Source organism: Rhineura floridana, chromosome 8, assembly GCF_030035675.1.
Source record: "Rhineura floridana isolate rRhiFlo1 chromosome 8, rRhiFlo1.hap2, whole genome shotgun sequence".
Classification (NCBI taxonomy): domain Eukaryota; kingdom Metazoa; phylum Chordata; class Lepidosauria; order Squamata; family Rhineuridae; genus Rhineura; species Rhineura floridana.
Genome location: NC_084487.1, coordinates 29545312 through 29571244, shown reverse-complemented (window position 1 = coordinate 29571244; position 25933 = coordinate 29545312). Strand labels below are relative to the sequence as shown.

General features: G+C 44.1%; 1 protein-coding gene across 2 annotated transcripts in view; it reads left to right on the top strand.

Moving 5' to 3' along the window:
* SLC13A4 (solute carrier family 13 member 4) overlaps positions 1-23591 on the top strand; it is a 78458-nt gene extending 54867 nt beyond the window's left edge. For both annotated transcript variants that reach the window (XM_061638747.1, XM_061638746.1), the window contains 7 exons: positions 6412-6513; positions 7394-7495; positions 8445-8542; positions 16135-16265; positions 18064-18225; positions 20445-20582; positions 22899-23591. In XM_061638747.1, coding sequence (XP_061494731.1) covers positions 6412-6513; positions 7394-7495; positions 8445-8542; positions 16135-16265; positions 18064-18225; positions 20445-20582; positions 22899-23039 — 874 coding nt within the window. In that variant the 3' untranslated portion in view covers positions 23040-23591. The remainder of the gene's footprint in view (positions 1-6411; positions 6514-7393; positions 7496-8444; positions 8543-16134; positions 16266-18063; positions 18226-20444; positions 20583-22898) is intronic.
* Positions 23592-25933: the final 2342 nt, after the last annotated feature.

Genomic DNA, 25933 nt, shown 5'->3' with positions numbered 1-25933 from the left:
TCATCACTTTTTAGGAGATTTTTTTAAAAAGAGAGATTTGTAAACTGATGTGGAAATGTGGCGAATTAAAAAGACTGGAAAAAGGAGAGAAACCAAAATTGTCAGATTTGTCCATTTCTATTTCTGACCTACCTGGAAAATACCAGGAGGTGTTGGAATGGCCATCATGGAGATGCCTGGCAGAACCAGAGATGGGGCCAGGGTCCCCTTTAAAGAGAAGAGAAACTGAAAGAGAGGAGGCTGTGCAGAGTAAATGCAGCACAGGAAGACAAGAAAGCTCAATTCATCTGGCACCCAGAGACCAGGCAGACAGCCGTGGGCATTGGATGGTGATGACCAAAAAACCCTGATGAGAGAGGTCGGTCACCTTGCTGAGAAGGTCCTCTCCCTCCCCCATTGTTTCCAGATACCTGTTGGTTATGACCGGACGTTAGTATTTGGTTCCACAAAATAAGCCACCTAGGGCTATGTGGGAGGCTGCATCCAAGACCACTTTGTTTAGTTTCTAGCTGCTGCTTGTGGTATAGGGGCAGGGGTTGTGGTGGCATCCAGCCTGGAGAACTACAAAGAAGAAGCACCAGAGAAGGAAGCTACCTAGCAAAGAAGCTACCTAGCAAAGGTGTTCTTGCAACACTGTAATGGGAAAAACAACAAGGTGGAATTCTCCCTTCCACCTGCACAAGTTTTAAAGATACAGAAGCTGGCCTGCACCTGCACCTGCACTTGGCTGACTTTCTCTTCTCCTAAAAATACAGGATCAGTCTCAGGCCCTGAACCTGGCACTCCTAGTTCCCATCATCATCTGACCATTGGCTATGCTGGCTGGGGCTGATGGGAATTGGAGTCCAACATCTGGAAGGCACCACATATCCCTGAGACAGCCCTTTGTTGTTCTTAGGGTTTATAGCATGTTCTGAGGGTTTATAGTGAATGGTGAAACATTGTCAATTCCATGGGTCACCTGACTGACTCCTGAGTCAGTAGAGCTTGGAGAACAAGAGTAGCATTATCTGAAGTTCTGTCTTTTGGCCAGCTGCATCAACAATATTCAAGAATGTCAGCCAGCTGGCTTGATGTACCTTTTTTTCATAAGCTGCTTCTGCGGCAGTGGAGTCTGGTTGCTAGGGTCTCAGCTCGTGGGGCTTAACAAGATAATGTTCAGTACTGAGGTGCAGATTGCACCAGCTTTTTGTGCTATATTCAGGAACACTTATTGTAGAATGTATGTGGTATAGATGTAGGGCCAGCTCATTCTAGCTCAGAGATGAGTAATCTGTAGCCCTCCTGATGTTATTTCACTACAACTGTCTTCAGTCCTCCTGACTATTGTCTAGACTGGCTGGGGCTGGTGGGAATTGGATTCCAATAACATCTGAATGGCCATCCTAACTGGAGTTCCATGGGTAAGTGCTTCAGAAGCGTGTGGGGCTGCAAAAGAGATTCCAAGGTAGTGACTACATGGAGACCCCTTTGTATGAACCAAGAGCAGTAGCGCAAATCGTGGATACTTCATGTACAATGCACAACCCTACATACAGAGCTACCAGCTCATACAAATGGTAGCTTCTCAAGAGTGCTTTTGGCTGAGAGCTTGACAGATTCACAAGCTCCTGATGCACAAACAGTGGTCCATCTAGCCCAGTACTGAGTCAGACCATTGGTCTGTCTAGGCGAGTGCTATGTGCTCCAATTGGAAGCCACTCTTGAAGGTCTTGGACAAAGAAAAGTTTTTTCCCAACCCTGCTATTCAACACCCTTTAACTGAAGATGCTAGGGGTTGAATGAGGGACCTGTGCCATGCAAAGCATGTTCTCTCCCACTGCCACCTTAGCCTCTATGGTGCCATAGAAGTTTTGATTATTCAACTACATTATTTATTTCATTTTTTTGTTTCATGTTTAGCCCACTATTCCACCAAAGAGCTCAGGGTGGTATATATTAGTGTTCTTCAGCCTTGGGTCCCCACATGTTGCTGCCCAGCTTAGCCAATGGTCTGGGGTGATGGGAGTTGTAGTCCATCAACACCTGTGGACCAAGGATGAAGAGCCCTGTTATACATGGTCCTACCTCTCCCATTTTTATCCTCACAACAGCCCTATGAGAGTGGTCATGGACAGGGATAGTGACTGGCCCAAAGGCATCCAGCGAATTTTATGGCTGAGCAGGAACTTCAGTATTAACCACTTCACAACACTGCCATAGCACATGAATCACTGTGGCGAGCAACACAAAACCAAAATAATTGCTTCAGTTAAAATAAGATGCCCAATTCTTGGCCTCAATTCATGTTTTTGATTTGAATATATAAAGAGATTAGATTAAATATATTCAACCATATAACACACTTATTTTCTTTATTAAACAGAAGCATAAACATGTACTCATCAACATGGAAAGTTGTTTCACTTTGACTCTTACCCTCTAGTTACAGTGGGATTGAGCCTAACATGCTCTGGTTGTATGTTTCTGTAAATAATCTAGTTCAGCCTAGGTGACCTCTGATACCCCAACAGTGATATGGTGAATAGAGGCTTTCAGTATGATGGCATATTTCTACATAGTTTCCCTGGGCCTCAGCCCTCAACTATAAATTGAGAAAGAACTATATATTTGTCTAAAGATTATTGGGAATGTTTATGTATTTACCCTGCCGTTCAACAAGACCCTCAAAGATGCTCACAACAATTTTTAAAAATACAATAACATTGTAATAATAAAATGCAATCAACAACAGCTAAAGCCTCTGGTGGTATAATCCTAATTTCAGATTGTCAGTCTAGGAAGGTACAGGTTTAAGATCACTACACTGGCAGGCACTAGGGTTCTTAGGAAGGAACCAGGAAGACATGCAAGATTTCTTCTTTACTAACTTTTCAATGGGCCTTAACATCCATTTTCTTTTAATTTGCTTTTACTTAAGATGCTAGGCTGGGTGTTTTAAATGTTTGAAATAGGGATAGCCAATATGAAACCTTCCAGATGTAGTTGGATTATACCTCCCATCACCCCTAGCCATTGGCCATGCTGGCTGGGGCCAATGGGAGTTGGAATTTGTGAAGAAATCCCATTTATTTAAACTGGGTTGTAATGGGTATTGTGTACTTTATGCTGTCATTTCTGTTGTAACATACATTTAATGTATTTGATGGAGAAATCTGTCCGGTCAGATGAAAATCGGTTTAATTGTCACTGGGGGACCTTAACTGACAGCTGAGGAGGGGTTGGAGAGAGAAGTCTCCATGTGTAAAAGAAGGATAGAAGGCAAGCATTTTCTGATTGGTGGGTGCAGGTGTAGAATATTCAATTAGACAGTATGATTGGCTGTGGCTGGACTAGAGGGGCCAGAAGAAGTGAATATATGGCTGAGTGCTAGTCAGGCAGGGTCAGTCTGTGTTGGTCAGAGAGAGAGTCTGTATTGGTTGCTTCTTGGTATTCGTAGTGGTCAGCCAGAAGAAGATGACAGCACAGGAAATGAACCAAGGAAGAAGAAAGAAGACCTGAGAAGAAGGCAGAATGGCTTGCTGGGGTAGCCAAATCACTTGGCTTAGGCTAAAGAGATAAGGGGAGAAGCTGAGGGAGAAGTGAGAGGCAGCTTGGGCTGCTAGGCCCTGGTGTCTGGTGGGAGAGGCAGCGGAAGATTCCACAAACAGGACAGCAAAAACAGACCTGCCCTTCAATAGCTCAGTTTGTTGTTGTTGTTATGTGTCTTACGACTTATGGCGACCCTATGAATCAGTGACCTGAATCAGTGAAAGGGAGGCTACAAGAACAAATAATCTACTACATATTTTTGAAAGTTCTTTGGGTGGGATTCAATGCTAGTCTTATACAAAGTGTTGTTGTTGATGTTATGTCCCTTCAAGTCGATTACGACTTATGGCGACCCTATGAATCAGTGACCTCCAACAGCATCTGTCATGAACCACCCTGTTCAGATCTTGTAAATTCAGGTCTGTGGCTTCCTTTATGGAATCAATCCATCTCTTGCTTGGTCTTCTTTTTCTACTCCCTTCTGTTTTTCCCAGCATTATTGTCTTTTCTAGTGAATCATGTCTTCTCATGATGTGTCCAAAGTATAATAACCTCAATTTCATAATTTTAGCTTCTAGTGACAGTTCTGGTTTAATTTGTTCTAACACACAATTATTTGTCTTTTTCGCAGTCCATGGTATGAGCAAAGCTCTCTTCCAACACCACATTTCAAATGAGTTGATTTTTCTCTTATCCTCTTTTTTCACTGTCCAACTTTCATATCCATACATAGAGATCGGGAATACCATGGTCTGAATAATCCTGACTTAAGTGTTCAGTGATACATCTTTGCATTTGAGGAGCTTTTCTAGTTCTCTCACAGTTGTCCTCCCTAGTCCTAGCCTTCTTCTCATTTCTTGACTATTATCTCCATTTTGGTTAATGACTGTGCCGAGGTATTGATAATCCTTGACAAGTTCAGTGTCCTCATTGTCAACTTTAAAGTTACATAAGTCTTTTGTTGTCATTACTTTAGTCTTTTTGACATTCAGCTGTAGTCCTGCTTTTGTGCTTTGCTCTTTCATTTTCATCACTATTCGTTTCAAATCATTACTGGTTTCTGCTAGTAGTATGGTATCGTCTGCATATCTTAAATTATGGATATTTCTCCCTCCAATTTTCACACCTCCTTCATATTGGTCCAACACCACTTTCCATATGATATGTTCTGCGTATAGATTAAACAAATAGAATGATAAAATACATGCCTGTCTCACACCCTTTCCTATTGGGAACAAATCATTTTCTCCGTATTCTGTCCTTACAGTAACTTCTTGTCCAGAGTATAGGTTGCGCATCAGGACAATCAGACGCTGTGGCACCCCCATTTCTTTTAAAGCATTCCATAGTTTTTCATACTCTACATAGTCAAAGGCTTTGCTATACTCAATAAAGCACAGAGTGATTTTCTTCTGAAATTCCTTGGTGCATTCCATTATCCAATGTATGTTTGCGATATGATCTCTGGTGCCAACAAAAGTCCTCAGTTATAGTGTTGGTGAGGCTTAACTGGGAATGGAGTACATACAAAGGCAATCTGGCAAAAGAGTTTTACTAAGGTTCCTCAACACTGTCTTGATTTAGTAATAATAGTATAAATAATCTGTGTTCCAGTAACAGATTTACAATGTGTATACCCATTTAAAGAGACAACACTCTGTATTAAAATAACCACATAAGCTTTTGCACTACAAAAACCTGTAATAAACAAATATTAATATCTTTGTTAAATATAGTAACTATATTTAATGGGTTTGTACCATGCCTATATTCCACAATTATCAAGGCTACTAGGAAGTTAAGGGTCCAAAGGGGATAAGTGATGTTAAATGATGGTAATGGTATAGGTTTAGGTAAGCCATTGGAGTGGAAGTTGGGTCCTGTTAATAAAATAAGTAAATAAATATGCCCTTTCCCTCACCACGGAGTTCAACAAATCTGGAAGGCACCACATTAGCTACTCCTGGTTCAAACGGTGCTTTGTTTGCCGACCTGGGCTCCTACTGGGAGGAAGGGCGGGTTACAAATAAAATAAATAAATAATAAAATAAACGGTTATCTCTGTCTTAAATTGTTTTATCAGTTTTGGTGTGCTGGCCTGTAGAGTGTTTTACATTGCTATTTTAGATTTGCAATGGTAAATATATGATTTTAGGGGTATCTTATGTTTTTAATTATGCATTTGAGATACTTTGACAGGGCTGGTGCTGAAAGATGGCATAGATTACTGGAAACAAACTAACACATTAAAAATCACTAACAGCAAACCCCACTGGTTGATCTTGTGCAAATCACTTTATTTCAAGCTCCCATGTTTAAGACAGATGAGCTGCAGAAGTGTTGCTACCTATGCTTCGCTTTGGGCATGTGATGGCCTTTGTGTAAAGGGAAACTATAACCCCAGAATCATTACATGCTGCTGTGCAAATCCCATTCATTTCAGAGAGATATTCACCAGAGATGTTTCCAGTACATCTCTAGGTTGATGTAAGGGAGTGGTGGGGAACTTGTGACTCCAGATATTGCTGGAGTACAACTCCCGTTATCTATGACCTTTGGCCATGTTGGCTAAGACAGATGGGAGTTTTCATTCAGAAACATCTGGAAGTCCACAGGTTGCCATTCCCTGAAGTAAAGCCACTTATTACATTAGGAACCACACAGAAAGATCTACTCCTGTTTATTTTCATTCCTATTAAAAAACAAAAAAAAGAACAGTTTGACAAAATTTGGGGATTTTTTGTAATTGGTTCAGCTGCATCTTATATGTATATTTCAATGTGCATTGAATATGTGTATTTCAGTGTGAATAATGAAAGAGAATAATTGGCTCAAACCAAGCTAATTGTTTTCTATTTCCATGTTTCATACTCTTCTCAGTTTTAAAGAGACATGTTCAATAAGCAAGAAGAAGAAGACCAAAAGGGAAGAGATGTCTGAAAAGAGAATCCAAGAAGAATATGAGAAACTGGGAACTATTAGGTAAAACCATAGAATCATAGTGTTGGAAGACATCTTGGAAGTCACCTAGTCCACCCCCTGCTCGATACAGGATACACCTACATCATCCTGCCCAGTCACTGCTTAAATGCCTCCAGCAAAGGAGAGCCCACCATATCCTGAGGCAGTCTGTTCCACTGTCAAACAGCTCCTACAGTAAGGATGTTTATCCTAAAAGTTTGCCAAAATCTGCATCTCTGCCATTTCCACACCTTAGCTGTATTCCTACTCTCTGGATTAACCAAGAACAAGTCTTCTCTGTCTCTGGTCTTTCAAACATTTGAAGATAGCTGAAGAAAAAAAGTACAGTTTTTGCTTCTCATGCACAGGAATGGGGGGAAGAAATTCAATTCAGTAAAAGTGAATCTACATATGTTGCACTTTCCAAAACAATATGTGATCTGAAACATAGGCATCGCACTGCTCCAAATTTTGCAGTCCAGTTCTCCAGCCAAACAATGTACACAAAAATGCACTAGATTAGGGGAAATTAGTTAGGGGGAAATGAGTATATTAGAAAAAGATTATATAGAGAATGGGCATATTAGGACAAATTTGGACAAAAAGGCTGATGAATTTTCAGGAGGATTTTTTTTTAAAAAAAACCACAAACAAAATGTGGAAATGTGGTGAACCAAATTTAAGACTGGAAAAATGAGAAACTGAGAGAACCAAATGGTCAGATTTGCCCCTCCCTACTCATGCATGACTGTGTGGACTAAGGAGCTAAAAGAGCCACGAGTCTATGAAGCCCATGAAAGAGCTGGCTCTTTACTTTGAAAAGAGTAAATTGCTAATCAGCAAAACCTCTGTTTGTAGGGCTCTAGTATTAAATGATTCCCTTTTTTACTTTCCTTTCTAGCTATCCAGAATGGGTGACTGCATTCTTTTTCATCTTGATGGCTTTGCTCTGGTTTACAAGGGAGCCTGGATTTATACCAGGCTGGTCATCGTTCTTTGAAAAGTAAGTAATCTTTCCAAATGGGATTGGGAGCAACAGATTGTGTGAGAAGGACCCATATGATTTTGGTCCTACAAGTTCCATTTTTAATACTGAAAGGTCTGTGCAAGCTGCCATGCCACTGCTGTAGCATAGAAATGGTGGTAATGCTGATGGTTAGACACTTTTTTTGGAGTTTGCTAGCTGAGTAAAATAAAATAAAAAAGCAAAATATCGGCTGTTTAGGATGGCTAACAAAACACACCTACCTACAGCAAAACTGAATAAAATGGTTTTGTCACATAAAGTTGTCCTTATAAGCTATCGACATAACACTTTACACCAGAGGTGAAGAATTGGATCCAGTCAGTGGGCCATATCCTGCTCCCCTCTGGACCAAGTTTATCAGATGGGTGGGGACACCCACCTGTCAATCACTTGACTCACAAAGTTGTCAGATGACCTATTTTTGCCTACGTGGTTTGAAATCAAATGATATGGGCAAAGCCATGGCACTTTGCAAGATGCAGTGATCAGCTGATTGTTCAGCCCAGCAGTGCCCCACACCTGATGTCATGTAGGGCATGAGGGCGCGGCTTGGCCAAAGCAGCCTGGTGGGTCAAATGGAGAGGCTGGCATGCCCAGTTAGTCCTGCAGGGTGGGGGTTCCCCATCCCTGCATTACACAGTTGTTGTAACGATTACAGATAGATACTGCTTGCAAAGTGCTCTGAACACTTGCAAGCACTATAAGCATGTTAAGTATTTTTATTATTACTTCTCCTATAACATTCACAGAAACATATGGCATGATGTTTGGGGATATAACATGAAATATAACATCCACAAGAGTAAGAGCAGCATATTAGAAGCACTTGCAACAAGCCAGTAAGAGGAAACAGGATGGGCCATACATTTCCCTGCTGCCTATTTCTGCTGCCTACTAGAAAACAACTCTCCCATCTCTTCCCTAGGAAAGGCTACCGGACTGATGCCACTGTCTCTGTTTTCCTTGGGTTTCTCCTCTTCTTGATTCCAGCAAAGAAGCCATACTTTGGAAAGAAGGGGAAAGGTATGAGGGCCTTGCATACAATAGCACTTGATATATCTTTATTAGCTTCCATTGGTCCCCAGCCTCACAAAATATCTAAGTGTGAGTTCACACATTCATATGACATTCAAGTGAGTTCACACAATTAAATCAGTTACAACAGTGAGCTTCAGATTATATATTTTTTTGTTCACATATTGCTCCCGTTCGGGCCATTTGCAGGCAACTCTAGCCATTCAGACTCAGGTTCACTTATGAACTCTGAGAAAAACAGATATTCCTGTAAACTGGTCTTCTCTAAGCTGAGGTCCTCTAGATGTTTTGGACTACAACTCCCATCAGCCCAGCCAGCATGTTTGTTTGTTTATTTATTTATTTATTTATTTATTATTTGATTTGTATCCCGCCCTTCCTCCCAGCTGGAGCCCACAAAAGCACTAGAAAAGCTTTAAAACATCATAAAAACAGACTTTAAAATACATTAAAACAAAACATCTTTCAAAACATTTTTTAAAAAAGCTTTGAAGACATCTTAAAAAAAGAAAAAAGGTTAAAATATATTGGTTGTTTTTTTTAAAAAAAGTTTTAAAAAGCAATGCCAACACAGACGCAGACTGGGATAAAGTCTCAACTTAAAAGGCTGGTTGAAAAAGGAAGGTCTTCAATAGTTGCTGAAAAGATAACAGAGATGTTCATGCTTCCATTAGCTCCATCATTTGACCGTGCTAGCTAGGGCTGGCAAACACCTAGAGGGCACCAGGTTAAGGAAGGCTGCTATAAAGGAAGGTTATGTCTTCTGCCAGATTCATAACTTACTACTTTTTATAGGGGGACCATTGTTTCCCTGTGGCTTTTCTTTTCACCAGATTCTGGTTGGTGCCAGATGCACTTCTGTGGGGAGGGAATTGTTAGAAGTACAACAGCAGGGTTCATTCATTTTGTAACTTAAGGGTTAATTGCGAGTGAAGGGGTGAAATAAGACAAGGACACATCAGCTTGGGTTGAACAAGGGCCACTTTATTAAACTATACAAAAACACCTTTTAAAGTGACCTGCAGAGAGAAACCTAGGTGCGGAACTATCTATAAGCAAGCATCTTGCCATACAGCTCACGGGCGACCAGCCCCTGCTTGGGACAAGGGCAAGCCCCATCTGCTTACCCCTTCCGCCAGCCACACCCAGTAGGTAAGTAGGGGGGCCTTCTCAGATCACCACCCCCGGGGGCCGCACAACCCTCGGGTGGATGAGTTAAGTTGGCCCCAAAAGCAGCCCATATCCTGGTCTCAAGCCGCAAAGCTCTGACAGACAGGCCTCTGGAACTGCCAATCACCTCCAAAGGTGCCTAAGGGGGCCACCGAGCTGTCCTTACCTATTTCCCTTTCCGCACCTTCCCGCCACAAAAAGGGGACAAATCTCTATTTAGTCCCCTTTTACCCACTGCCGAGAAGCACCTCTTGCAGACACCTCTGCAGGTCTTCCAAAAAGACGTTACCTGCGTCAGACAGGTGAACGCCATCGGCCCTGTACAGTTCACCCATCCAATGCTGAATGCAGGGTGTGAAATAGCTAACCCCCCCTGCCCCAGAATAGCCAACTGAATTTGCCGGTTGGCCTTCTTTCGTGCTTGGTCCATCCCTATCGGGCTCCAGACACCACGCCAAACCCTTCGCGGGAGTATGTCTGACCAAAGCAGACGTACCCAAGGCCGACGTTGCCTTATTAACTGCATGCCATGCATGCCTGACAAACTGAGGGCCATGCCCTTTCGTTGCAACTGAGGGCCATGCCCTTAAGTAACCAAGGCCATCGTTGCCTCCTGTACTGCATGTCCACACATGCCTGCCAAACTGAGGGCCATGCCCTTCCGTTGCCTCCTGAACTGGATGTCCGCATTCCTGCCAAACTGAGGGCCATGCCCTTCCGTTGCCTTGCCAACTGCATGTCCGCACATGCCTGCCAAACTGAGGGCCATGCCCTTAAGTAACTGTTGGAAGGCAGAGCTGGGGTCCCAATCCCGGGGAGCTGGATCCCGGAGAGTTGGGAGAAGAGTATTCGGATGGATGGCAGAGGGAAGGGGGAGGAACTTCCCCCCTTTGGAGCGAAGACGAAACAGAGGAACTGCCAGTGATAAGGTCGCTTAGCAACGGGGAGCCTGAGCCCTCCCTGGACATTCTCACGCCTCCCCCTCTTTCAGGCTCAGAGCAAGAGGGAAAAGAGGGAGGGCTGCTCACAGCTGAAAAGCGGGGAGGCAGTTTACCATCAGCCCCTCCCCTATCCCCCATCCTGGAATCGGAAACTTCAGAAGAGGAGGGGGTGATGCTTCCCCCCTCACCGCGCACACGCAGACAGCTGAAAAGACAGGAGAGAAGGGGGGGAAGGTGGGCAGTACCTGAGGGGCAGTTAAGGAGGAGCGAAAGATTGCGCGCCCGTTTGGCCCCTTCTTAAAGAACAGGCGGGAAGAAGTCCCTTGCTCTGTCAACTTTCTCCCAATGCCGCAGGACCTGTATCCCTGTATTGCTTCATGAGAAAATGCAGTCTTTGTTTGGACATTACCCTAATAAAACACGAATTAACTACAGCCGTTGGTCTGGTTCCTGAGTCACATCCTGGGCCTGACAGTAACCAAGGCCATTGTTGCCTCCTGAACTGCATGTCTGCACATGCCTGCCAAACTGAGGGCCATGCCCTTTAGTAACCGAGGCCATCGTTGCCTCCTGAACTGCATGTCCGCACATGCCTGCCAAACTGAGGGCCATGCCCTTCCGTTGCCTCCTGAACTGCATGTCTGCACATGCCTGCCAAACTGAGGGCCATGCCCTTCCGTTGCCTCCTGAACTGCATGTCCGCACATGCCTGCCAAACTGAGGGCCATGCCCTTCCGTTGCCTCCTGAACTACATGTCCGCACATGCCTGCCAAACTGAGGGCCATGCCCTTCTGTTGCCTCGCCAACTGCATGTCCACACATGCCTGCCAAACTGATGACCATGCCCTTAGGTAACCGAGGCCATTGTTGCGTCCCGAACTGCATGTCTGCACATGCCCGTCACTTGAGGGCCTTGCCTCAAATACTGAGGTCATTCCCAACTCGGGGAATGACCACCACATGCGGAGATGTCCGCACTGAACCAAGCTGGAACAAAGTGGGTAGGAGCCCGTCCCAAAGTATTCCTCGCCAGCCAAGCCACCACACTGCAGCCCATTGACTGAGGCCTAACTGTAAGCCCAGGATAGGGTGCGCAGCTGCTCCATCCCTGTCCAGCAACATTGCCGGTCCATCAATGTTATACAGGTACAACTCCCTTCCATGGAGACATCTGATTGCTGGAGGGCCCGTCGAAACAAATCTCCCTTGGATCTGGCCACCACCTCACCTATCCTAAAAGCTCCAAAAACCAGCACAAGGGCTGCTGCCTGGAATAGTCTGGCTTCATAGCTTGAGGAGCATACTGTTTTTCACTGGCCCACCATACTCAATAAAATGTCCCGTGAGAAAGGGCAACAGGGATCGAGAGTGGCAAGGTGTTCTCTAGCCCACCCAGCTAACATATGGCAGACTCTAAAGTCCCTGGAATAAGTAGGGAAATCATCAGCCTTTACCTCGAAGTGCTTGGACTGAGAGGCCCAGTCTCCAGCCATTCACTAGGCAATCCCAGCAGGTGACTCACTGAATAGGCCACTCTGGTGCATAGCCCTTGCCGGCCCAGAAGTCCTGGGAAAACCCCCTCCTGCATTCTGATAGCTGTGGAGCATGCTGGGGCGGTGACAGACCGGCTTATGGCCATCTTTGACTCTGTTCCCCAATCTCCCAATGTGCGGTTGCACAGCACAGCTGAACCGCTCCACCTGAGTGTACCTTACCATGCCCCAAAAGAAAACATTAAAATCTGGGCACTAGAGAACAAAGGAACAGACAAGGGCCATAACCCCACCGTTCCGAAATAGAAGGAAGTCACAGACCTGTCCCATGACCATGTTATCCCACTAAAATGGATGGGAGAGTTCCCAAGCCTCACTGCCTATAAGTCCAAGCCTGCAGCCAGCACAAAACCCCGATGCATCCACGGACTTCCAGTTCTACATCCCAGCCCTACCTAGAGATGCTATGGACCTTCAGCCTGCAGTTCAGAGGCTCTAGCCCTGAGCTATGTCACGTAATTCTACAGCAAGTTAGTTAGTTCTTCTCCAGGAGTGTGGGAAAACTAGACCAAATGATTTGGGCCAGAATATAAAATGTAACCTGCAGTTTGGCTTTAATTTCTTGATCAATATTTGATCACAACAAGCATTAAATTATTATACAGCCACAAACCTGAACCTGTAGTAAGGCTGTGAAAGCCCTGCTACGACCTCATAAACCACCGGAAAAGACCTCTAATACCTGGAGGGCAGACAAGAAACACTTTTTTGGCCTAACTGGCATGAAGCCCTTACTGACTGACCACATGAGTATGATTGGTGGTGAATTAGGTGGTATGCCCAGGAAGGTTAACACCAGGCAGGATGGTCCATTGACACAGCCATTAAGATGAACCAGTTACATAGCCATTCCATAATCTGTGACATCAGGTGTTAACATGCATCCAAATTTTTTACCCTCTCGTCCCGACAGCCCCTTCAAGGAAGAAGCTGAAGTGCTCCGTGCGAGAATAGAGCAGCCTATATGTAATGCTCTACCTCATAGAATTGACTGAAAAGGCAAAAACCCAGCAGCTATAAATCTCCTTGTATCCCCACAGTAGATGAAAAAACAGATTAGATGTCATACTTTCCCATAGGCAGTGCATTAACTAACTGGTAGGAAGCCATTACTGATTGCCATTGCGTCTATGCCCAAGACAAATTTAAGAGCGCAGGCCCTTAAGGCAAGCCCTGAGACTACAATATGGGATCCAGAAACTGAAAGAAAACCCCATAACAAAACAAACCTCCCCAGGAACTGGGAAGTCTGCAAACAAGGTCCCAGTAACAGGGAGGAACACTTTCCTTGAGCAGCTACTGTTGGGTGCTTCTCCTCACTGCTGTGAGGGCCACTGGCCTCATATTTCCCTGTTTCACATAAAACAAGGAAATAATTTATGAGTAAGCACACTTTCCCAGCCACCATTTTAGTGCAGCTAACCCAGTTCCCCAAAGCACAGATACTGGAGATATGGCGCTGCCACCCATATTTGGCCCACTGCAGCGGCCTCCCCCTTGTAGGCTTCCAAACACCTATCATAATAGATGTCCAAAATGCAAAATTAACATCCTATATCCCTTTCTAGTAAATGATATAAATCCAAGAGCAGCAGATGCTGAAGATGTGTTGCTGTCACCAATATGTGGCTGCACTATAGCAGGTTTTCCAACACATATCAAAATAGATGAGCCAATGCAACAGTTGCACGCTATATGTAATTCCAGGTAATGATATCAGAAGTCCTAATGTTTTGTTGTTGGTGCCACAATCCTCAGTAAAGGGGGGAAGAGTCTGCCTGGACCTTAAAAGGCAGCCCTATGTCAATAAGAGCCTAAGATCCTGTAATATGAGGGATCTCTATTAGGCAAATCGGGCTTTCCTCTTTATTCCTATTCCCCAATCAATATGATTACCATCTGCTAAACTTTCCATTCCTAACTAAATTAAGGTAAATGCCTCTTCTGTCTCAGAGTGAACAAATAGCCTGAAATTAACACTTGGAATGCAAAAGGATCGCTCACTTAAGATACAGCGATTTAGGCATTTTCTAGCAAACTGTTATCTCCGCCCTTATTATCATATAACTATGAAAGGCCCGAAGGCTAAAAAGGCTCACTAGGCCCCACCAATATACTAGTATGTAGTATAATAATCATATAATTAAGTACTTCAAACCTCATACATGCCCGGGCCTAGCAAGAAGTTGTACCTATGCCTGGGCCTAGCAAGAAGTCATAAGCCTCACGAAAGGGCTCTGCCATCACATCATGCATCCACCCTGTAATAATATAATAAAGAACCAACCTGTGTATATCATCAGGGGGGGCTAAGCTGGATAACGTGCAGGGGTGGGCAATCCTCCCCCTATGTCTGGGCCTAGCAAGAAGTCATAAGCCTCACAAAAGGGCTCTGCCATCACATCATGCATCCACCCTGTAATAATATAATAAAGAACCAACCTGTGTATATCATCAGGTGGGGCTAAGCTGAACCTGTTGGGGGGAGAGTGCTCAGAGGGAACTTAAACTAGAAGGATTAGATACAATTTCTTTTGTTCGTCCCTTTTATTCTGATTTATTTTTAATTTCCCTTTATGTGCATGAGTCTGTCTTTAACCAGTGTATTAGCATGACTATATTTAATTTTGTTTGTATATCCAGTATAGTCTCATTTATTTTTAAACTTCCTGTGTCTTTCTTTTAACCAGCAGCAGCACTAACGTCGCGCTGCTCAATAAAAAGCCTCAATGAACCCCTCCACAACTGCTAGGTGGGGGGGGTATCGGACGTGCCGCTGCTAGGCCCCACTACGAGGCCCACTGGTCAGGTCCCTTTACGAGGCCTGCCCCAGTCGCAGCCACGCTGCAACACTACCACCCACAGCTGTTGGGGCTCCCAAAACCCTCTCTGGGGGTAACCAATTAGGCCTAATAGGCCCAACCAACGCCGACTGTCCTGCAGCTTTCTCTGCTATGTCCCTCGTCGTCCTCTCGTCGCTCGTTGAAAGAGGAGGTAGGAGGGGCGGCCTGGCCTTAAATAGGCCCATGGCCCCTCCCCTCCCTGCCGCATGTCACGCACACATAACGCTGCGACACACGACATTGCCCTTAATGAAGATGGCCGTGGCAGCATCGCTCCCTCCTCGCAACTATGCCCCACTTATCCATGCTGCGCAGGTAAGTGGGGCTTCATTTCTGTTAGTATTAAAGTCAACTAGCTAAGTGGAGGACAAATGGAGGTGTTGCTTAGCAACCAAGCAGTGACATGATCTTTAGTGAGTTAGCATGTGCTCTGACTTGCTGTGTAATTCTGGGGAAGTTTTCCTCTGTGTGTTTGGTTGTATGCCTCCCTGCTTTGTACAAGACCTGAACTGAAAGACAAAACCTCTCTGTTTTTTCACCTCAAATTATGAACTGCTTTTGTTCAGTTTGCTTAGTAAAGTGTTATCAGGACTGCTCTCTCTGGACTCTGTCTGCGCGATTTTGCTAACAGGAATTCCACAATTTAAGGACTGTTTCTGTCTTGTCCCATAACTCTCCAGGTTTGCTTCAACTGGGCATAATCAGAATTTGCACATGTTTATTTCAACTAATTGAAAGCAGAACAGGAATTGTCATTAAGATAAAAATGTTGGTCTTTCCAGGGTGTTAAGTAAAACAACTTTTGACCTGAACCTTCTCTTTCTAGATGTCTTCAGTGTATGCAGATTCATTTGAGCTCCAGTTTTAATAATTTTTTTGTGTGTGTGTTTAAAGAGTTTAAAGCACAAATAAGGTTTAGGCAGGATGTCTTTGTTCATTTTGGTCCAGTTTTAGAACTCTGTGCTTGTTTGTGAATATTTCTTAACAACACAATTTACACCAACCTGAATTTGCAAAGATATCTGGAAACATGGCAAGCTTATCTTTCTTTGTGCATTTTACTTTGACACAGGAAATGTTACAAATTCTACCGATGTTAACTCAGGAGGACCAATAATCACCTGGAAGGACTTTGAGAAAACAATGCCCTGGGAGATTGTAGTCCTGGTTGGAGGAGGTTATGCTTTAGCAGCTGGATGCGAGGTAACCCAGTTATCCCTAGATAGCCTGCCAGTGACAAAACAGAAACCCATACATTGAAATGTCAGGTCTTTTTTACAAATACACCTCTCTCTTTAAGAGAACACTGGTTTATCTCAGGTCACAACCTCTTCACTCTCATTCCCTTTGGTGCCACCTAAGCTATTGCCATTTGAGCCTCCCTGTTCCTTTTCTCCCTCTAAGTCTACAAATGCCCCCATGACAATGGACTCAAATTATACTCTGATGCTTTGATGATTTTCACTGTAATAGTGGACCTGGTCATAGTTAATGATAGGGTGAATTCAGAACTGCAGGTGTTCAAAATACCCAGTTACCTCCATTTGAAAATCCACAACCCATCTCAAGCCATCTCCGAATAAAGGTCTAGGTTAAAATATTTCTTTCTAATATTTTCCCCAAATTTGTACATCACCCTTCATCATGTTATCATGATCCCCAGGATGGTTTCTAGCAATACATAAAAATGCAGTGAGCAAAAAAATATAAACAAATGTTGTGTTATGTGCCTTCAAGTCGATTACAACTTACGGCAACCCTATGAATCGGCGACCTCCAATAGCACCCTGTTCAGATCTTATAAGTTCACATCTGTGCCTTCCTGTACAGAATCAATCCATCTCTTATTTATTTTCCTCTTTTTCTACCCCCTTCTGTTTTCCCTGAGAGCCAGTGTGGCATAGTGGTTAGAGTGTTGGACTACAACCTGGGAGACCAGGGTCCGAATTCCCACACAGCCATGAAGCTCGCTGGGTGACCTTGGGCCAGTCACTGCCTCTCAGCCTCAGAGGAAGGCAATGGTAAACCCCCTCTGAATATCACTTACCATGAAAACCCTATTCATAGGGTCGCCATAAGCTGGAATTGACTTGAAGGCAGTCCATTTCTATTTTCTGTTTTTCCCGGCATTATTGTCTTTTCTAGTTAATCATGTCTTCTCATTACGTGTCCAAAGTATGATAACCTCAGTTTCATCATTTTAGCTTCTAGTGATACTTCTGATAACAAATGTTAAAACAATCCAATTAATACAACAAAGGCATGAGGCCAAATAATCAGTGGTGGCTGCAAAAAGGTCCCAGACTCAACCCTTAGTCACTGCACCTGGCACAGCTCAAAAAGAGTTCCATCCCTGTCACTGCCAGGTTACACACACACACACAACTCCCCCAACACTTTGGGAAAGAAGAAGAGACAAATAACCAGTGGTAAGGAAGATACACTAGAAATAGGAAGGGCCTTGCTAGTCTCTCATTAAATGGAAATGATGCTCCTAACTTTCCCCAGGAGATGTTAAGGGGGGCATGGGATTACAGTTTTCTGTGCCTCTGGATTCTACTTGAGATGCAGAGGAAACAACCAATTCTGTACTCCCTGGTAGGAAATAATGATATCCTTTCCAGTTAAGGAGGGGCCACCAAGATCTCTTCTGTCTCTAGTGAGGCCTTTCTACCACTGGTTGCCCCATTCTCTTTGCCCTCATATTTGCTTAGAACTAGAGGGAATGATAGGGGAGTTTTACCCATTCCCTCCCCTCCTGAAACTTTCTCAGAAAAACCTAAAACAGGAAAATAGTAAGGAAATCATGGATTTTGAGGCAAGCTAAAGGGAGAGCACTCCTCACTAACCACACAGTCACAAATCTGTTACTAAACTATCTGCCAGCTCAGTGTATTTACATTCTACTGCATCTCTGCAGAATTGAAGGATCAATGTCTGAAAAAGATTCTGTAGGGACTGAGGATGTACCACTTCAGCTTTTTTCCCCCTTTCCCTTCAGACCTCTGGCCTTTCTACATGGATTGGACGACAAATGTCGTCCTTAAGTAGTCTCCCCTCTTGGGCTGTCAGTCTGCTAGTCTGCATCCTGGTGTCCATAGTCACGGAGTTTGTTAGTAATCCAGCAACCATAACCATCTTTTTACCTATTTTATGCAGTATGGTGAGTACAGAGTTTGGGATTATTATTTATTATTATTATTATTATTATATCACCTTTTACATATGTCTCAAAGTGATTTGCAGACATATCAAAGGAACAGCAAAAATAGTTTAACTCTACAAAAACAACGGAAAATAGGTTCTAAAACAAAAAAAAAACGAAGACAACACAGAGACTTTTTCACCAATGTGGAAAGGCATGTAGAAACAAAAATGCCTTTAGTTGTTTCAGATAGTGAGTGCCTGTCGTGTCTCAACAGGAATGCTGCTCCGCGGAACAGGGGCAATCACTCTAAAAGACCTGCTCTGAGTTCCTGTGGAATGGGCTTCCGGTATTGGAAGACGAAGGCAAGGCTATCTATGCCTTGTTCCTCACTCCCACTGCTCCCATGGACGGGTCCATGGTTGCTCATCCGCTGAGCCCACAGACCTGTGCATGCTGTTGTTTAACACCAGATCAGTACACAGTAAGACCACACTCATCCATGACTTGATCATGGATGAGGGTGCCGATCTGGGATGTATTACCAAGTCCTGGTAAGGTGAGCTGAGAGGAGCTGATCTGACCCTGCTTTGCCCACCTGGTTACGCGGTGCAACACCAGCACAGGCTGTAGGGATGGGGGGGAGGGGTTACTGTGGTCCACAGAACTTCCATCTCTGTCACCAGGAAACCACTTTCTCTTGGAGCTGTCTGAGGGCTGTGGAGGAATTTACTTGGAGGCTTTTATAACTGAAGCAGATTTCAAGTTTATTCATGCAGCGTTGAAGAGCCAAGCAGAAAACTGCAGCTGACTCTGACTCTCTACAAAACGGCACAGTCCTTTATAGTTTTTCAAAGGACAAAGACTTCAGCAGATGAAACTCTCACATTTTTAGCATGTGTAATACACATGAAATTCTTTTCGTTCAAAGCATTCTGATTATCTATAAATTGCTAGGAGAGGTTGTTAGAGAGTACCGGGCCATGTTGCTAAGGGAGTACTTGCTAACTAGAGTTGCAACACTTTGAAGCTGGTTATACTGTCACTTCAAGGCCATACAAGAAAACACAAAGGCATGTTTGCTCAGCCATCTGGTCTATTAATTGTTTTCCCACGCTCTGCAGTTTTTTACACTTTCCAGACACATGCAGAACCAATATTTTCAGATACCCAGAATCCTCTACATCCTGGTTATTTTACTTCCACAGGGCCTGCACCTGGTGTCGGGCCAAGCAGACAGTAAACTAGAGTTGCTGCTGGTGTACCATCCCCTTTGCTGCCCAGCAGCTTCTCCGGCTGAGCTGGTGGAGGCTATCTTGGCTGTGGTGCTGGAGAAGTCCAGAATGACAGTCTTGGGTGATTTCAATATCCATGCTGAGGCTGCCTCTAGTGTTCCAGCTCAGGACCTCTGGCTTCCATGGTGACCATGCAGCTGTCTCAAGTTGTCACTGGTCTGATGCATAGGTCAGGGCACACACTTGATTTGCAGTTTGCTTCAGATAGACAAAGGGGTGGTCTAGAGATGGTGGGGTGAATGTCACCCCATTGTTGTGGTGAGACCACTTCCTGGTGAAGTTTAAACATATGGCTCCTATCCTCCCCTGCAGGGGTGGTGGACAGATTAAGATGGTCCATCCTTGGAAACTAATGTAATCCAGTAGATTCCTGAATGCCCTGGGGGGGGGGTTCCAGTAGATAGAGCAGGTGACCCTGTTGATGCCCTTGTCATGCTGTGGAATGAGATGCGTTGGGTTCTTTACACAGTTGCCCCAGAGCACCCTCTTTGGAATTGTAGAGCCCAGTTTGCACCTTGGTAATGACCTACGGGTAATAAAATAGGGCGGACAATGGCTAGAACACAAGAGCAGAAGACATGCTGTGAGGCTGATGAGACATGAATAAAACAACATAACCATGCCTACTGTGTGGTGCTGAGGGTGGCAAAAGAGACCCACTTCTCTGCCTCCATCACATCCTCAAGTAGCTGTCCAGTGGAGCTTTTTTGTACTGTCAGGGGTCTGTTGACATCAGCTCCAGGAAATTCGGTTTTAGACCCTTGAGAAGCCCACTGAATGCACCATGGTGCCTACAGGTGCCACTTTGGGGGTCCTTGCCTTAATACAACACTGTAACCACTATATGACATTGGCTCTCTAATGTAATAGCTTCCTCTAGTGAATCAGTTTTATTAGCATATTTCCTTCTTTGAATACAAATGTACGTTTTTCTTTCTCTAGTCAGAAACCCTGCAAATCAATCCTCTGTACACTCTGATCCCTGTCACCATGTGCATCTCTTTTGCGGTGATGCTACCAGTGGGCAACCCCCCAAATGCCATTGTCTTTAATTATGGGCACTGTCAGATCAAAGATATGGTAAGTACTAAGAGTGATGCAATCAGAACTCATCATCAAATCAGTTAGGTGGGGTGCTGTAATAATAAGAGGATTACATTGTAACTGTTTTATTATAGGGTGGAAACTGTGGTTTCCCTAAATTTGAAATAGGATAACATTTTAAAAAATAATCATTTCAGTTGAGAGGTCAAATTTGATGTCAACATTTCTGTGAATTACTTGAGGAACATGGGATTTAGGAATAAGAAAGAGCTTCTAAATTAGATTATTTCAGTTTGGGTCAGTCCATCTGTCCATCTAGACCAGTGTGGTCTACTTAGTTGCCAGCAGCTCTACATTGTTTCAGGCCTTTTTCATCATCTGCTACATGATGCTTTTGACTGGAAATGCTGGGGATTGAACCCAGGACAAGCTATACCACTGAGCAATGGTGTAACCTGCAAAGTTTCGAGTCATTTCTCAGTCCCATTCTAGTGAAAGCAGTAGGAAAAGCACAAAGATTCACGTCTTTTTCTTGATGCAAGGGTAATGCTTCTGAAAAATATGTTAGTGAATGATATGGTAAGATTGAGTGTAGGCTCTAGAGGTGGTCGGCAGGCCAGATCCTGACTTCCTCCATCCTCAATGGGCCATCTTGACAGGTAGGCAGGGGCCATCCCCCTATCAATCACTTGATGTCACTATGGCATCAGATGAACCAATTTTCCATTCTAGCACAGCAAGATGCTCTAGAAAGGGCTTGAATTTACTGCTGATCAGCTTATCTGCTAGGATCACCTGGCTACGGTTCCCCATGGGGGACTCAGTAGCACAGCCAATCCCAGATAGCTTGCTGTAACTGCCAATCAGCTGATTGGCGTGACAGCAAGCCTCCTTTGCCAATGTACAACTCAGAGCAAACTTGAAGACTCCCAATGGTGCATTAACAACCGCACCTCCACCCGTCCCCTCACCTGAGGAGGTTCCCTATTGCTGCTCTAAAGTCTAGACTAAGCGCAATCAGTTGGGATGTTCTTCTGTACAGAACCTAGGAAGTACTGCTTCCTTCTATTCAATGTGATGGTCACACCCTCTTGAAATGAACGGGAACTCTGTAAGAATATGTTTGCACTCCTTTCATTAGCTAGGGATCATACATCTGATGTCCATATTTGTAATCATATCTCAGCTGCTTGTTTTCATATGCAGGCATCCAGACACCCAAACCAAACACAACAAAGAATTGGGATCAATATATTTATTTATTTATTTATTTATTTATTTATTACATTTATATACCGCCCCCATAGCCAAAGCTCTCTGGGTGGTTTACAGCAATTAAAACAATAAGACAAATATACAAATTTTAAAACACAAAAAACAATTTAAAAACACAATTTTTAAAAAAATTAAAAACAATTTAAAAACGCATGCTAAATACACAGTCAACTCTGTCACCATCACCTCTTCTAGTTACACTTTCCACTCATGCTGCCTGACTGTTAGGATTGTCTTGGGTGCTGCATTTGTAGCTGCACCTCACCAAACAAGGCAAGAGTGGGGAATCTTTTTCAGCCTCAGAGCTGCACTCCCACATGGCAGTGGGGGGCAAGGTCAGAGACCACAGGGGGTGGAGCAGCAGATATGACTCTTACCTTTTTATAATAGGCTACATTCTTGCCACACAAAAGTCAGAAGACTTACATGTGCACACACACACACTCCTCTCCATCCTCCACTAAGGCAAGCAAGATGTGTTACCACAGTTTGAGCACATGCTAGTCAGGCAAAAGCACTTAGGGATAGCACACAAGAGGGCTGGTGAGGGGTGTGGCCTGGGGAAGGTCCTGCGGGCCGGATAGGAATATTTGGAGGATGGCATTTGGACCCTGGGCCTGGGGTTCCCCATCCCAGAAGTAATGCTCCTTCTGGAGGAAGGGCAGAATATATATTGAGCAGGATGAGTTCCTTGGGTATGATATGATGGGAAACCAGGAGGAAAATTCTCTGTGCCCTCACTTCCAGCAGCTTCATCAGTGAAGTTACCTGCACAGTTTACAACCAAACCGGTGCAGATGGAGGAGGGCCAAAGAGGGTGTGGGACTGCCTGTGTTAAAATGGGAAATACAGCCACAATTGAAGAGATTTCTCACCTCCTATAGGATACATGATGAACTAAAAGTCTTCCCTCACCCCCAGCCAATGTTGAGGATATTATCCTAACATTTAAGAAAAATGAAAATTGATCATCTCAAACATTCATTGTATATATGTCCACTTGCTCCCCTGAGATAAGAACTCCTGCCATGTCATAGAATGATCATTATTATGGTTTGCTTGTTTTTTAATTCATAGATCAAAGCTGGCTTTGGCGTCAATCTGATTGGTCTTGTGGTTGTAATGGTGGCGATTAATACTTGGGGAATTAGACTCTTCCAGTTGAACAAGTTTCCAGACTGGGCAGCAGCAGTCAGCAATGCCACTGGTCCATCATAGTCAGCACTGGCAGAACTTGCTGAATCATGGCAAGTTGGAGCAACATATTTGCACATCTGTTGAGAAAGCAAGACACTTGAGTGTATATTGTTCCAGTAACCAGAACTAAATAAGAAGTAACTCTATTGGAAATTCTCCTGAGGATCATCATGTCTCCACCATCTAGCACTAAAGGAACAAACAGACACTTGCATTACTCTTGTTATCTTTCAGAGCCACATTGGAATGGAATTGCTTTGATTTCCCCCCACCCCCAGTCCTTTCCCATAATGTCTACAGAAAATCTGTTTTTGCTCTACAGAACACTCAGCTAATCTTTCTTCTTTACTTGATCGGGTGGGTATATGTAATACACAGTGGCAACAATCCTAACATTTAAAATGTTGTTTTAAAAGCTGTATCTACTTGTGTGTATATAGAGAGCATTTTATTTTTTAAAAAAAGACAAAGTAGAAAGTTGTATGTGGAGTTGTTTACTTTATAATGTGGAGGAACCATTTGATTAGCCAGTTGCTCTGGGTAAGAGGGATATCTGCACAGCAGCCCTATGGTTTAGGAAGAAGACACTGCCCATTTTTATAGGAGGCTCTTTGTGATGGTGGAGCGCTCTCTTCCTCCTTTGGCACCATGGCTTTTTGTATGCTTTGGGAATTGTCTCAGGGAAAGGGAAGTATCTTTTCTCCCTGAGAAATGCCCCTCATTCAAGCTTTCTTCACCTGGTGTCCTCCAGATCTCGATGGACTACAGTTCCCATCATCCATGACCTCTGTCTAAGCTGACTGGAGATCATAGAAGTTATAGTCCAACAACATCTGGGGACCCAAAATTGAAGTTGCAAAGACTGGATGGCTCCCGGGATTCATTGTAAGCTGCATGGATTATTAGCTGCACAACTTAAAAGCAATGAAAAAACTGAGTGCATCTGATCACCAAACTGACCACTATCTATAGAAGTCCTTAGAAGAGTCTTGAGAATAGCTTTGGTGAAGGGTGTTATGAGACCATTCTCAGGGACCAGTCCATACAGAAGGCTTCTTTAGCATGACCAATGATGGGGTGGCCTTTCTACTTGCCTTTCATCAGGGTATTTCCCACCTTTTCTAGTAGGAGAGCAGGCGAAACTGCTGTAGGTATAACAAGAAATGGCCATTAGATGGCTAGAGTGCACACAAATGGCCCTAAGCTAGGACATCCTATTCAGAAGAAATGTCCATGGTCATGGTTGCATGGAAACAGTTTAGGCAAAGCAGGACTTCCACTTATTGGAGGTGCTGCCATTGCAGAATCTGCAGCCATGTAGAGAGACTTGTTTGCACAAAGACTGCCTCTGTGCAAACAGGACCATCAGTCCAAGAAGACTCCCATATGCTCCTAAAAATATCTCATGCACTAGTGCTAAAATTTGGAGTTCAGGAACTTGACAGCATCCGTAGCCCAAACAGAGCCCAAAGCCATGTCACTCTGAGGAGAGTTCAAAAATGGAGGCAGTGTTATGAATTTATTAGACAAGCCTTCCCCAACCTGATGGCCCCCAGATGCTGCTGGGCTGCAGCTTCCATCATCCCTGACCATTGGCCATGCTAGCTGAGGCTGATCGGAGACCTGGGTTCAAATCCCCACTCTGCCATGAAGCTCACTGGATGACCTTGGGTCAGTCACTGTTTTCTCAGCCTAACCTACCTTACAGGGTTGTTGCAAGAATAAAGCGGGGATGGGAAGAACCATGTACACCACCTTGAGTTCCCTGGAGGAAAGGTGGGATGTAACTGTAATAATAATAAATAATAACAACAAAAAGGTCCAGGGGCACCAAGACTGGAGGATGCACCCTTGTGATGTAGTGTTACCATTCAAACTTCTGGTATGAAGAAGGAACCCAAACAAAGAGAAGGAGAAGGAAGAGTATCCAGCCTCTGTTTGACTATTTTCCTTTCTATAACTCTATCCTAACCTGTCACAGACAACAGTGAAACTTGAAAGCCTCGTCAGTACTTTATTCACTTGCTAGAGCAAGGAGAATCCCTCAGTTGTCTGGTGCTTCTCCAGATTATGTCATTGTTCCTCCCCCCCCAAAAAAATCCCAGACCTGTGTTCCCTCTCCACTATACTACCCTGCCTGTGGAGGAAACCTCGAGGGAGCAAACCAGCCTTCCCGAAACAACACCTTACATTCTGGACCTCATCCAAACTAAAGGCAAGGCATGGCACTCCATGCCTTCACAATAAACGTATTATTTTAATAACTAATAATTGCCACCCTGGGCTCCTGCTGGGAGGAAGGGCAGGATGTAAATCAAATAATAAATAAATAAAACTATTCTAACCTGAAAATCTTGGATCTGTACAGAAAATAAAATACAGAGTTTGTTAACCACAGGAATTGTACTATGCTTAATATTTTAAGTTGCCCACTCCTGCTAAAGGTGGGGGGGGGGGCTCTGTTGCTAGTCAAAATGTTTATGCTGTAGAAATGGCTTGTTAATAAATTATTCAAGCGTTGACTATTCTTGTGGTCTGTAGAAATATTAACGGAGATGTTGAAAGCCTCCCCCACTTCAAAATAGCAACTAATCCCACCCCAAGTGAGTGCAGGCATGGTGAATGGCTCCTTGCGGTGGTGATCTATCAGGGTCCCAGGCCTCCTCATTGTCAGGAGGATGAGCTGGGCTCCTGGGGGGTTGTCAGAAGAGGATTCAAATGGCTGGCAGAGGGAGGAGGGAGGAACTTACCCTCTGTGGAGCGAAGCCGAAACAGAGGACATGCCAGAGATAGGGTCGCCTAGCAATGGGGAGCCTGAGAGCCTTGAAGTTTTAGAATCCCCCCCAGATATTCCCAGGCCCTCCCTTCTCCGCAGCTCAGAGCAAGAGGGAGGGCTGATCACAGCAGAAAGGCGG